Genomic DNA, 13,887 nt, shown 5'->3' with positions numbered 1-13,887 from the left:
AAGTGGTTTTCCATTTTTTTCTCTCTTTCGACCTTAGGTTCCCTTGCCATGAAAGTCTGCAGGAAAGATTCTTTAGCCATCAAACTTAGCAACCGGCCATCCAAACGGGAGCTGGAGGAGAAGAACATCCTCCCCATGCAGACTGATGAGGAGAGGCTGGAGCTAAGGCAGCAAATAGGGACCAAGCTGACAAGGTGAGAACCATGTGCTGACCTGCAGAGAGCAAGACGTCACCTTTTAATTTTGTGCCACTTATATTTCTCCAGTTTTCTTCAATCATTCCGTAGGTGGTTGATGACTGTATTTCTTGTCTTTCCTCCAAGATATTTTTTAAAAGTGTATCATTCTAACCATTCCCCAAAGCCCTGAGATAATAACCTTACCTCTTCTTCCTTGTAATCAACAAAATTGAAAGAGGCTGAATTTTAGCTGGATTGTAACCCGTGGGCCTTGTAATGAGCTTAGTCATCCAACTTGAGCAGGAAATTTAAAAGCTTAAAAAGAGGAAGCAATGCTCTCTCCTTTACCTTCTGTTCCCAGTCTCAAGTCTTAGTCTCTCACTTGTCGCATTACTCTTTCAGTCTGCTTTAACCTTTGCAAGAGGAGAAATAGTTTAAGAAAACAATTGGGGTCAACTTCAGTTATGCATCTAACAACCCTTCCATCCCTTTGAACTTCAGTTGTCCAAAATTGTTATTAGCCTCTGACTTTTGCGTGTCTCAGCCAGCATGGGTAATGGCCAAGAGTGGTGAGCAAGTGACAGTCTTAAGTGTCCATAATATCGAGTGATGTTTCTGAGCTAAAGCCTTTATTTCTTATTTTGGGGAAATGTTTTAAATTTCCTGTCTTAAGTTAAGGCAGTTAACTGCCATGGGGCCCTTCCACACAGCTCTATATCCCAGAATGTTGAGGCAGGAAATCTCACATTATCAGAATGTGGACTAAGATAACCCAGTTCAAAGCAGATCTTGTGGGATTTTCTGCCTTGATATTCTGGGATATAGGACTGTGTGGAACAGACCTTAGTTTCATGATGGGTGAATAATCGGAGCTCCTGTTTTCAGGGGAAAGGCAATTCAAATTTAATTAGAATCTTAATGTGTTTTTCTGAAGTTAATTATGGCTTGGGACATGTTTTGTTTCTTATCTGTCTGTTTTTGTTTTTCAAAAATATGGTTTAAAAATTGTGGGGGGATAGTATAAGATCATAGAAGGCTATAATACAATATTTCAGATTGCAGTAGATAATTTAGCATAGATCAGATTTGTTTTTATACATTTATGTTCTAGTTTTCTTCCATCATGGGCTAAGCTGAGGTGCAACCCAGGTAGGCAGTGGTCTCCCATCCAGGTAGTGATAAGAATTTTCTGCAGCTTTCTGATCCCTAGTTCAACATGCCATTAATTTTGAGAGAAGCCGAGAAACTCCAGTCCATTTCATTTGCTATATATAGTAGTTTCTTCAAGCAAACCGCATACAAGGTTTGGCATCCCTGTGTTTTCTTTGCCTCTGCTCTGACTCCCAAAATGAATTATACAGATCCATCAAAGCCCTTGGTTATTCTTCTCATCTTTGTGCGGAAGTGAAATTGATGGCTGCTTCTCAGTCTAGGTTCAGCTCTGAGAAGCCACAGAAAGAGAATTAAGTACCCCAGATGTTAGGATTTGGATCCACACATTGCTTATGCATGGCTGCCACATAACTAATATTATTCATTGTTTGATAAGCTCTCTACCTCCAAACTTAGTTTCTGCTGCTTTTATTGTTTTGTCTGAAGCATGAGAGGCAGGCTTTACACTGACTGATCCCTTGAGGACTAATTTGTGCTCATTATGCCTATTCAGATTTTTGAAGGATAGCTGTCATCGTCATGTAAACTCTCCAGACAGCTGTTCTGAGCCTTCAGTTTATTGTACAAGAGTAGAAAAGGCGCAATATGGAATTCTTGTTGCTTTTCCATGTGAACAAAGGGGGATTTGATGTCTTTCTTCCAAGGAAGAGCTTCAGTTTCTGAAATATATCTCCTATATTGCAGGAGCGTTGTAAGCTATATTTTCCCAACAGAAATACATTCTTTTTTCAGCTACCTGGATTATTGTGGTTTAAAGCACAATGGGAACACAATTAAACTGATAACCCTGTGATATCATTTGATATTGAGTTTAATAGTGGGGTGTCTTGAAAGTCCCCTCATTCATAAGTAAGTTGAAGCCAACTTGATGACAAAAGAATCTGCATGGTTACATCGTGTGATCTCAGGATTAACCTCATGGGTTCAGGGAAGCCTTGGTATTGTTGGGAAGCTGGAGGAGGAGAATAGGCAACTGCAGTTACTGCCATGCCATTGTATCCATATGCCCATCAACTAATTTTCCACAATGCTCCTGTTGTAACAGTGCTTCAGGGTGTTATGGGATATGAAAATGGCTGCTTTCTCAGATGTGTTGTTTATTCGTTCAGTCACTTCCGAATCTTCATGACCTCATGGACCAGCCCACACCAGAGCTCCCTGTCGGCCGTCACTACCCCCAGCTCCTTCAGAGTCAAGCCAGTCACTTCAAGGATACTATCCATCCATCTTGCCCTTGGTCGGCCCCTCTTCCTTTTTCCTTCCATTTTCCCCAGCATCATTGTCTTCTCTAATCTTTCCTGTCTTCTCATGATGTGGCCAAAGTACTTCATCTTTGCCTCTAATATCCTTCCCTCCAATGAGCAGTCGGGCTTTATTTCCTGAAGTATGGACTGGTTGGATCTTCTTGCAGTCCAGGACATACTCAGAATTTTCTTTCTCAGATACATTAATATACTATTCATCGTAGCACTGGGACTAGAAGGCAACGTATGATCAGATATTGGCATCCTAGTAGTTGTTTAAGGATGTCATATCCTGAGTCCAAGAATCGTGTTACAAACCTGGGGGGAAATTTAACACCAGGATGACTTTCTACATTCTTGGATTTACTCTATGCCTTGTCAACTTTATTGTCACTCTTGACTTTTGGAAACTTTTGCTAGAGTATGTGTGACATCGGAATATTTACCTTCATGACCGACACTAAAATGAACTGAATTGTATTTTTCAGTTGATCCATGCTTTTGCTTTTTGGGCAGGTTTCGGTCTCTCTCCCTCTTTCCTCCCCTTAATCTTGCTTTGATTTGAAAATAGTTCCTTCATAGCCAGGATATGCCATCTGCATTCTTTCTTCTTACAAACAATCCTAATGAGGCTCCTGAAAAAGCCGTTGTGTAACACATTGCCACACGTTGCAAGGCTACAATGGGGCTACACATTACAGTACTGAACTGTGTAGCTTTATACTTTTATTCCCAACCATGGCCAGGCCAGATAAAACCGCACATCCTAATTGCTTTACAGTCCTAAGGTGAACTCTCTAAACATCCTATTTTGTAACAGTGGCTGTACTGTAAGAATAATTACCATGATTACCCAAAGAGAGCTCTTTTCTTGCAAAGCATGCACTGAGTACCAGGTCACTTGGAATTCACGTGTTGTGTTCCTCACCCTTTTAGCACTTTCAGAATTCAAAACTAGATGAAGAACTGGTTCTCTTTTTATTTCATGCTGGGTTTAGATGCAGTGCACACATTTAACGCATCAGTCCAGCAAGGTTGTTGGATTCGAGGACAGAATCACAAGAGGCAAAACCAAGCGGACATAACTACATCTAGTTTGTTATTCAACTTCCTCTTTGCACAGTCTAAATAGATTACAAGGTCGAAGTGCTGGAGTTTAGGCATGTGGTGCCTCATATGTTCACTGTGGGATAATGCTTTATGGCAGCTATTGAAGGGCTTTATCAACATCATAGTGCTCTGTGATTTTTTAAAACTATTTTTTATTCAGAATAAAAAACCGTAAAAGAAAAATACAAAATATACTGTATATACTCAAATATAGGCCTAGTTTTTCAGACCCTTGTTTAGTCTGAAAAAGCTCCCTGCAGCTTATACCTGACCAAGCTTATTTATTATTTTACTGATATTAGTATTATTTTACTACATTTATTATTTTACTTTATTATTATTATTATTCTTACATTTACATTATTTTACTCTATTATTATTACACTTATTATTTTTCTCTATTTATTATTATTACATTTAATATTTTACCATATTATTGTTTTATTACATTTATTATTTTACTCTCTATTATTATTGGAAGGATACATAAGCACAATTATATTGAAGAAGGTTAGAATAATGGTATATTACTCAAACGATACAGCTATCTAACTAGGTTCTACAATCTACTATGGAGACATAACAAAGACAAACACACTGACATTATGTTTACCTACATTGATATACTCAAACTATAATAGCCCACAAACACAAAGTGAGTTCTACGAACCTTACTATCTGTTGATTTTTCTTCCTTATTATGCAACACCCTTTAAATAATACTATATATAACCACACTTCTACTTTTGGTAACACTCATCTAATTCATAAATTCTTCAGTTGGCATTTTCCCTCAGCGTTGTTGTGAAAAGGTGATGAACAAGTCCCAATCTTTCTTGAAGTTCATTAAAGATTTCTCCTTAATCAGCATAGTTAGTTTATCCATCTCTAGTTCGTAGGTCTTTCCCAGCCATATTTTTTTTACATTGTGATAACTGATTTCTTCCATCTCTCAGCATAGGCAATTCTCGCTGCAGTTATCATATACTGTAGTAATCTTCCAAATTTCCTTTCTAGTTGGTCATCCAGTATTCCCAACAAATAAAACTCTGATTTTGACCTTTAACAATTTCTTCCAGCATTTTATGCATCTGAGTCAAATATTTCTGGACCTTTCTGCAAGACCACCACATATGATCCAGTGTCCCAACGTTGTGATACACAGTGTTGGGACATTTAATAAAACACTTCCTCGGGATGGCTGTTTGTCAGAGTCAAAACTATTATAAACTATTATCAGAGTAAAACTATTGGGGCTAACTGGGACCAGCAATCCCAGTGGACTCTGCACACCTTATCTCTTGGTGACAATGATACACGCAGTATCATTTACCTATGAAGAATTAAATTGTGATCTCAAGCCTCAGTGGAAGAATTAAGAATAGTGAAATCAGAACAAAACTTTTATTAAATGTAGAACTGACATAGCCACCTTTTGTTTCCTAATTCTCCTTTCTCCCTGCTCCATTCTGGAGTGCAGTTGCTTCCTAGTCATCTTTTACACCTTGCATGCTATTGGTTGTAGCTTAGGTGATGGGTTAGCCAACAGACGGGTTTGGTGACTGTTAATTGTATCATTATGAAACCAAATAAAGATTATTTGGGGGAAAGGGAGGACTGAGGGGGCAAAGAAGCAGCACTATTGTTCTGGGTAAGCTAACCATGCCTAGTTGTTTTTCTAAACTATTAGCTGCCTTTGTTTCCACAGCTCCTTTGGACAAGTAGGGTGTAGCTTGGAGGCTCACATAAGTGTCGGGTAGGAAGAACACAAAACTATACTTGTCATACGAGAGTTAGGAAGCTAGCAAGGAAGGAAGGAAATCTGCATCTTCTAACTATCCACTGCTTAACCTAAGATAGAGGAGAAGACACATGCCTACTATGCCTCAAGATGATTGGTCTCTGATCTACTGGCAAGAGAAGAAATTTACCAGGGCATGTTATTCTTGATAATGCCAATACCCACCAGTATGTGCATGAGACCAATGCACCATCTTTGGTTTTTGCAGTTGATGAGGGCAAAAAGTAATTTTTGTATACACTAAATGTTGGAGGGCATGATATGGTCCAGAAACTGATCCTGGGCTTTTTCCGCAGACGACTGAGCCAGAGGCCAACGGCTGAAGAATTGGAGCAGAGGAACATTCTTAAACGTGAGTAGCTATATGCTTGAATTCAAAGATTGTGAGAGGGCAAGGGAGATGGGAAGAAAACCTTTCAACAGGAGTTATCCCCAAAGCCTTGTTTGGACCAAGGGTCCCTCTTTGCCTCCACTGCTCTTCCATGTTCTATTTCTTATCAAGGTACTTATTGTCCAAAACAAATCCATTGTATAGTTCCATAACAATTATTAGCACAAACCCATACTTATCTCCCAGAAGCAAGTTCCATCAAATATCTGACTGGCTTCTAGGGAAATACGCACAGGATTTTGCAGCTTTGGCCAAACATTTTAAGTTGCAGATTCCAAAGGAACCAGTTTCTTCTAGCAATTATGTGAAGGATAATATTTTTAAAAGAAAATTATGGGAAAAGACAAATAGTTTATAGCAGGCATGTAGCTGGGGGGAGGGCTTGAGGGGCTTCAGCCCCCCCCCCCCAATTCTCAGGGTGGTCCACGAGAAGGCCTTACTGGTACGTTATTTATTTATTTATTTACTTATATACCGCTGTTCTCAGCCCGAAGGCGACTCACAGCGGTTCACAACAAATAATTTAAACTTATGATTATTCATATCATGATCCGATCCCCATGCTCAATATATCCCATATGCATGGGGTTATTGGGATAACGATACAAAAGGTTTGCCAGGATAGATCCTCACTCCCTCCCCCTCCCCCGAATCAAACTCAACCCCCCCCCCCCCCGAATCAAAATCCTGGCTACAGGCCTGGTTTATAGCACAGTAGGTTTATTTGCCTACTTGTGGTTTATTTGCACTACAACTTGAATTATGCTGAATTACATCCTATCTCAGTATAACGGTGTAGTGCAATATATCACTATAATTGCATAGTGCAATATAGTAATATATAATACTGATATGACTCTATGCTAATAATAATATTGTATGTGTATGTATATATATATGTGTATATATATATATATATATATATATATATATATATATATATATATATATATATTGAAAGCAGCTCTGAGGTGAGAAGGGTGGCATATAAATGCCGTAAATAAATAAATAATAAATAAATATCTCAGCCTGGAAAAAAAATCTACATATATTTTATCTGAAAATGCTTTCTATTGTTTTGCTATGAATAATTAAATGGGGGAAATAAAGTTTAAATAAAACTCTGTTGCTATCAGATATTGTTCATATGCATATATAACAGAAAACAAATTCCAAAGAAATAAATATGTCTTACATCAGATTGAATGGATCTAATATCAGAGTTCTTTTTTTAAAGAAAGATGTATTCAAGCATGTATAATTTTAATACTGTGGAACTGAGTCCCAGTTTGGTTTGTAGAGCAAAATTCAGTAATTCTTCTAAATTTGCATATTGTAATGAAGTCCTTCAAGCAAGATACATATATTAGCAGAAAATGCACCCAGGAATTAAGTATATTAGGAATTACTATATTAGGACCAATGCTTTAAATATATTTATATTTGGCAAAATAGCATATGAAAATGCTTGTATTGGGGAGAGGGGGAGTGCACAAAAATGGACCCAAATGCCTTTTAAAAACATCTTTAAAGTTTAGAATTAACGGAGTGCGGGATTGGAGAAATTAGAAACTGGCTGAAATTTGACTCATTCAACTATCACAAAACTGCCTTCCCACGGGCATTTCTTGTCTAAAACAGTAACATTACCACCATTGTAAAATATTGGTGATGATAATGATGTGCCAAACAAATATTTAATCTGACAAATTTGCAAGACTTTTAAAGCCCAAGACATACATGTTTGCAAAGATACATATGAGATGGATATATTTCTCAACTAGTTGCAGTTGGGTGCAATTCCTTAGAATCACAGAGTTGAAAGAGACCTTGTGGGCCATCCAGTCCAACCTCCTGCTAAGAAACAGGAAAATCACGTTCAAAGCACCCCCGACAGAAGGCCTTCCAGCCTCTGGCAAGAGTAAAAGTTTTCTGAACATCAACTAGTGGCTGTTCTAGACCTTTACATGTATCTGCTGTGCAGCGTTTACAGTGAACTCTGCTCCAGCTGTACTTCATAGAAAGGAAAATCACCCTGTTTAGCAAGAGCTGCAAAAACTGATTTGTTATCAGTAAACGTTTGATTTTCATACCTGTTTTCTATACCTATATACCCATTATCATGTAAATATTTCTTGGGACAAAGCGTTCCCAAGTGGAAAAGTTTAAGAAATCCTGCTATAGATGATATGAATTGAGAATCATATTATAGAAAGCTACATTTCCTGAGATCAAATACATTTAATGGAATCGAATGTATTCAGTATAAATGTATAAAGGGGCCGTGGTGGTGCAGCTGATTAAACCGCTAAGCTGCAGAACTTGCTGACCAGAAGGTCAGTGGTTCAAATCCACAGGACAGGGTGAGCTCCCATTGTTAGCCCCAGCTTCTGCCAACCTAGCAGTTCAAAAACATGCAAATGTGAGTAGATCAATAGATACCACTTTGGTGGGAAGGTAACGGCGCTCCATGCAATCATGCCATCCATACGACTTAGGAGGCATCTATGGATAACGCCGACTCTTTGGCTTAGCAATGGAGATGAGCAGCACACCCCAGAGTCAAACATGACTAGACTTAATGTCAAGGGTAAACCTTTACCTTTAATGTATTCAGTATACATGAGTGGTCTATAGGTACAGAAAATGTTCTGGATAAAGTGTCTCCAGGAGCCATACAGAAACTGTTCCATAAAAGTAGAATTTTGTACCAGGCTGAACCGGAGCTGCCTGCCTAGATGATATTTTCTCAGTTGAGGCTAGTGATGGTATCAGTCCTTCCCTTCCCTGAAGCTGATAGACCCTGAAGCATTGTGGTAATGGCTGAAAAAGCTCTGGCTCCTTGCCTAATTGCTGGTGTAAACTGAGTCATGTTACATGATCAAATTCATGCTGACACTTTGCCAAAGCAAAAAGGATTTGGACATTTTGTAAGGTGTGCACACACACAAATGTGTTGGCAAAGAGGTAACAAGCCTTCACCATTCTCGGGGATCCCCAGAGGGAAGGCTAAGGCTTTCAAGAAGCCCAAATTCAAACACTTGCTGAGAGATGTGTATTCTATATGTCCAAACAATCAAGAATTCTGTCACTCTTTTCTAGCCCGGAATGAGCAAGAGGAGCAGGAAGAAAAACGGGAAATAAAGAGAAGATTAACACGCAAGGTGAGAAGTGGTTGCTATCTCTTCTTGAGGGAAACACCTTCAGGCTCTTGCTTGGCTCTAAATCCTTGCTGTTTTCATCCCTGACTTGTTTTGTTTCCTTTTTTGCAGAGCAGATTTTTTTTATTTAAAACAAAAAACAAAATTACACTTGGTTCCTTAGGAGGATTTTTTGAAACATTTTCCTTTAGTACCTCTTTCATTAGGAGCCCCTGGTGGCGCAGTGGGTTAAACCGCTGAGCTGCTGAGCTTGTTGACTGAAAGGTCGCAGGTTCAAATCCAGGGAGCAGTGTGAACTTCCGCTGTCAGCCTCGGCTTCTGCCAACCTAGCAGTTCGAAAACATGCAAATGTGAGTAGATCAATAGGTACCAATAGGTGTCCAACTCTGGGGTGTGGTGCTCATTTCAATTTCTTAGCCGAAGAGCCGGCGTTGTCTGTAGACACCTCCAAGGTCATGTGGCCGGAATGACTGCATGGAGTGCCGTTACCTGCACTCCATGCAGTCATTCCGGCCACATGACCTTGGAGGTGTCTACAGACAACGCCGGCTCTTCGGCTAAGAAATTGAAATGAGCACCACACCCCAGAGTTGGATACGACTGGACTTAATGTCAGGGGAAAACCTTTACCTACCTCTTTCATATGCTGAAGGCGGTGACCCAAAAATGCATATAGAGTAGGCTTGGGTGTATGAAAACAGCCTATCAGGAACTCAGTGAACTACATGGAACTGCAGAAGTGGGGTACGAACATGTCAAACACATGGCATTTTCTAATATATTACTTTGCTTGGCTGGTAAAATAGGGTGGGTCTCAAACTTGCGATATTCCCAACTCTTGTTTTATAGATTCATGCACAGAAATGGCCAGAAGTGATATGTTTTGATACAAGTTGAGCATCTCTTACCTGAAATGCATGGGATTTTGGTATTTGTTTTTATTTATTTTGATTTTGGAATATCTGCATTTGTATCTACTTACATAATGAGATATCTCAATGGTGGGACCCAACACTACTTTCATTTATGTTTCATATACATTTTAAACACATAGACTGAAGGTAATTTTTTTTACACAGCATATTTAATAATTCTTTTGCTTTAATGTCATGTTTCCAGTCAGATAGCAAGAGCAAGGAGAAACTGTTCCTCAATTAGATATTCCGGATTCTTCTGCTTTATTCTTTTTTTAATGTTTTATTCCAGTGGGCCAGAATGAGACATTAATCCTCTTCTCATGATAATGTTGGTCTCAGTGGTTATTCAGTATTAGTAGGCCAGCAGATCCAGAATAATCTCAGATGTTAACATTTAATGAAGAAGAGTTTTCAATTATAAAGGTCAGAACTCAGCCGTAGGGAGAAAGCAAGGAATTTGTAAAAATAAATGTGTCTAACAATTCTGGGCAGCCTTTTTCATGCTTGATTAGGTAACATACTGGATTAGCAGTTCATAGGAATGCTGTTAGGCAAACTAAACATTCCTACATCTCCAAATGGACCAACATACCTTACTCCTTGCTGCATCTTCTTCAGCCAGCCATTCATTCAGTTCAATGCACATTCAGGGATGCTCAGTCTTTTGAAAAGCTTCAGATAATTTGCATGTTGAATAAATTAAAAATTTATATGGGCATTTGCATACTTTGCTGGGAACTTGAAACTGGGAGTTGACCCTCCTCCATAAAAATGATCTGGCAAAACGAACCACAAAGACGCCCATGTTGTTGAACCTCCTCTAGCATTAGCAATAAGACTAAATGATCAAGCACCAAGAAATAGTAAGGCAACTATTGTTGTTGAGCCCTTCCAGGGATAACAAAGGCTGTCAGCAATTTATCCCATGCAGACTTACTTGGGAGTAAGGTACACTTAACTGTGGGATAACATTTCTAAGGAACTTGTAAGTCTTCATATTTCAAGGAGTTCCAATAATAATGGATAATGAAAGTAATGTATGATCCCCCATCTGCAAATAGGCAACATTAATAACCTAGTTGTAAATGCTGAGAGGGAGCCCTTTCCATAAAATAAATTATGACACTGTTTTCTATTTTGGATGATTGGGGGGGAGGGGGGTTCTCCTTTGGTTTTGGGTAGTCTGGAGTACATTGGAAGCAAACCTTTGCCTTACTTGAGGGCAATTTGTCCTACTTTGGGAAATTTGTGTCCTGGAAATCATCCAGAATTAAAAAATAATGTAAGGGTTGGCTTCAAAAATGGCAGTGAGCCCATATGTGAGCTGAACTTTCTCCACTTTTAAACTAGAGAATTAAAAAATAAATAAGAAAATAGGAACAGCTTTTATATTGATAATTTAATTTCTTATTGTAAAGAAAGAAAACAGAGGGCCCTTCCACATAGTCATATAACCCAGAATATCAAAGCAGAAAATCCCACAGTATCTGCTTTGAACTGGGTTGTCTGAATCCACGCTGCTGTATATTCCAGTTCAAAGCAGATATTGTGGGATTTTATTCAGCTGAGTGGAAGGGACCACAGAGGACTAGATCACTTAATTGTTCCTAACCCTCTTTTTTAGACAGACCCATGGCTTAGACCCCTTCCATCATTTCTTTTTCCAAATAGGCGAACAGTGATTGTGCCGTGTGTTACGACTCTGTGCATCTGGACTCTTAACTCCTGCAATAAAAGAGTGTGCTGATGCAGCAGAGCAAAAAGTGATAATGCAGTTGGGACACATTTGCACCTTTGATGATATCCTTGTAAAGTCAGGCATTTCTCAGCAAATAAAACCACTCCTCATTCTTTCCACAAACTGTTCGTAAAAATACATTTTTTTGTGTTCACAACCCTCACAAGATTGCATCATATTACTGGTGCTTTGAAGCATGAAAAGATGGAGATTTGTGAAATATTGGTTTATAGATCAAGTGGGTACCAAAAATTTAAAGGGACAGCTCTCTTTTTTAACCCAGGCAGTGACAAGGGCATATAAAGCGTGGCCATCCTTGCTTTTCACATAAAATTGAATCCTATCTGTTGTTCCAACTAGTGGGGTTCACATTACATGTTTACCATTCAGCAATTGTTTCAATGGGTTTCCTCTACTTGGAGCTTGTAGTCCCAAGCAAAGTGCTCTAGGGAACTGATATGTGGGTAGAGTCACCAAGTGAAAGTTATTTTATATGACCAGCAAGACAAGTCCACTCATTTCACTGGAAATGTCCTTGATGCAGAACACTAGGCCCATATTCAGCACAGGGCTTCCTACAATAAAAGCACAAATTGATTGTTTCAAATTATGCAGCATGTTGACAACCTTACTGGGCAGAAACAAAATTGAAAAATAGTTTCAGTACATATGAACACTTTTCATACACCTTTGTTAGTATTAAAAAATGAGGGCTGTCGAGTTCATTTTAATGTGGAAAATGCTTCTATTTTCTCACTTATTTTTTCTCATTCTGTAGCCCAAGAGTAGATTAGAGTTCTCTGTGCCAAACCAAGACATTTGAAAGTTAGAGTGGGCAGCCTCAGTCTCTTTGTGTGAATCTGGATTTTCCCAGATGGCCACATATCCATTTTCCTAAACTTTTGTGGTTTTCTAACTTTTTTGTTTTGTTTTGTTTTGGGTTTGTTTTCGGTTTGTTTTGTTTGTTTTTTGTTTTTTTGCACATTCTAGAAGATTAAAATGTTTCTCCTAAGACTTGGTTAGTGACAGCAAGACTCTGTACTTAAAATATACTAATATTTGTAATGGCACCCTTCTGCCTCACCCCACACTAGAATAGGGCCCTCAAGAACTTCTCTGAGATTGAATTTAGGACTGAGACTGAAAGAGGATCCCCACTATAGGTATCAAAAGAACTCAGATTTAAGCGTTTTCCTCTGTTGATGAAAGCAAGGCAACCAGGCTAACAAGAGCAACACAGCACTGGATAGAAACCCAATCTTGTCTCCCTAAATCAGTGACTCTCAACCTTTGGGTCCCCAGGTGTTTCGGCTTACAACTCCCAGAAATCCCAAGTTTACCAACTGTTAGAATTTCTGGTAGTTGAATTTTCTAGTTAGTTCAACTAGAGTAGAGTTGTTATCTCAGTTGGATTTGCCTCTATAGACTCACAAAACAACAACTGATTCAATGGATCTATTCTGGTCCATTCTTTTGTAGTCTTCTAGTGACTTCATTGCTTTAATCTTTTGGGGCTTTTTATATGTATGATGGAGATCCTGGGACACTTGGTCCAAGGAAGAATCACCACCAGCTCATTCTGCTTTATAAATAGGACATACAGTATACCCTTCATGCAATCACAGCTCTGAAGAATCCAACGTTGTTCAGCATTCCTGGCTATTCTATATCAGAGTATCGCTTCTGTTTCATTCTATGAAACAAAGAATTTACTGGCAACAGTGAAAAGTGGTTTCTTTTATATCACTGCTTTCTAAGTCTGTATACAACTACAAGCATTTCTACTTTGATCACTTGTCACAAAAAATATAAATAGAACATAATGTTTCTGAAAGGCATTCTACATTTAAATAGTATCCCGAAATCTCTGACAAACAGTAAAAAGCTTTGAACTTAGTGATAACACGGATACTTCATCCTTTATTTAGAATATGGATGTAGAGGGAGTCCTGTTAACAATGCAAAGGGTGGAGGAGAAAATTTATCTTTGAATTCTATTTTGTTCCATCTTTGATATTTAATGTAAGGCTTTAGGGAATTTGTTGTTTATAGTTTAGATTTACACATAAAATGATAATTACATTGAGGTATTATGGTGGCAGCGGCAAAGACAAAATGTATTCTTCGTTATTCAGTGAAGTCTGCAGAGCATAAAGTGGATCACTATAGTACA

The 13,887-nt window shown here is 38.6% G+C and overlaps 1 protein-coding gene across 7 annotated transcripts in view; it reads left to right on the top strand.

Moving 5' to 3' along the window:
• The window catches only part of PHACTR1 (phosphatase and actin regulator 1), a 320,720-nt gene that overhangs the window by 286,449 nt on the left and 20,384 nt on the right, over positions 1–13,887 (top strand). For all 7 annotated transcript variants that reach the window (XM_060774824.2, XM_060774827.2, XM_060774826.2 and 4 more), the window contains 3 exons: positions 38–194; positions 5,804–5,859; positions 9,001–9,062. In XM_060774824.2, coding sequence (XP_060630807.2) covers positions 38–194; positions 5,804–5,859; positions 9,001–9,062 — 275 coding nt within the window. The remainder of the gene's footprint in view (positions 1–37; positions 195–5,803; positions 5,860–9,000; positions 9,063–13,887) is intronic.

The sequence above is a fragment of the Anolis sagrei genome, chromosome 4 (assembly GCF_037176765.1).
Source record: "Anolis sagrei isolate rAnoSag1 chromosome 4, rAnoSag1.mat, whole genome shotgun sequence".
NCBI classification, from domain to species: Eukaryota; Metazoa; Chordata; class Lepidosauria; order Squamata; family Dactyloidae; genus Anolis; species Anolis sagrei.
The sequence above is the reverse complement of the archived record's forward strand: the minus strand, read 5'-3'. Positions and strand labels throughout refer to the sequence as shown.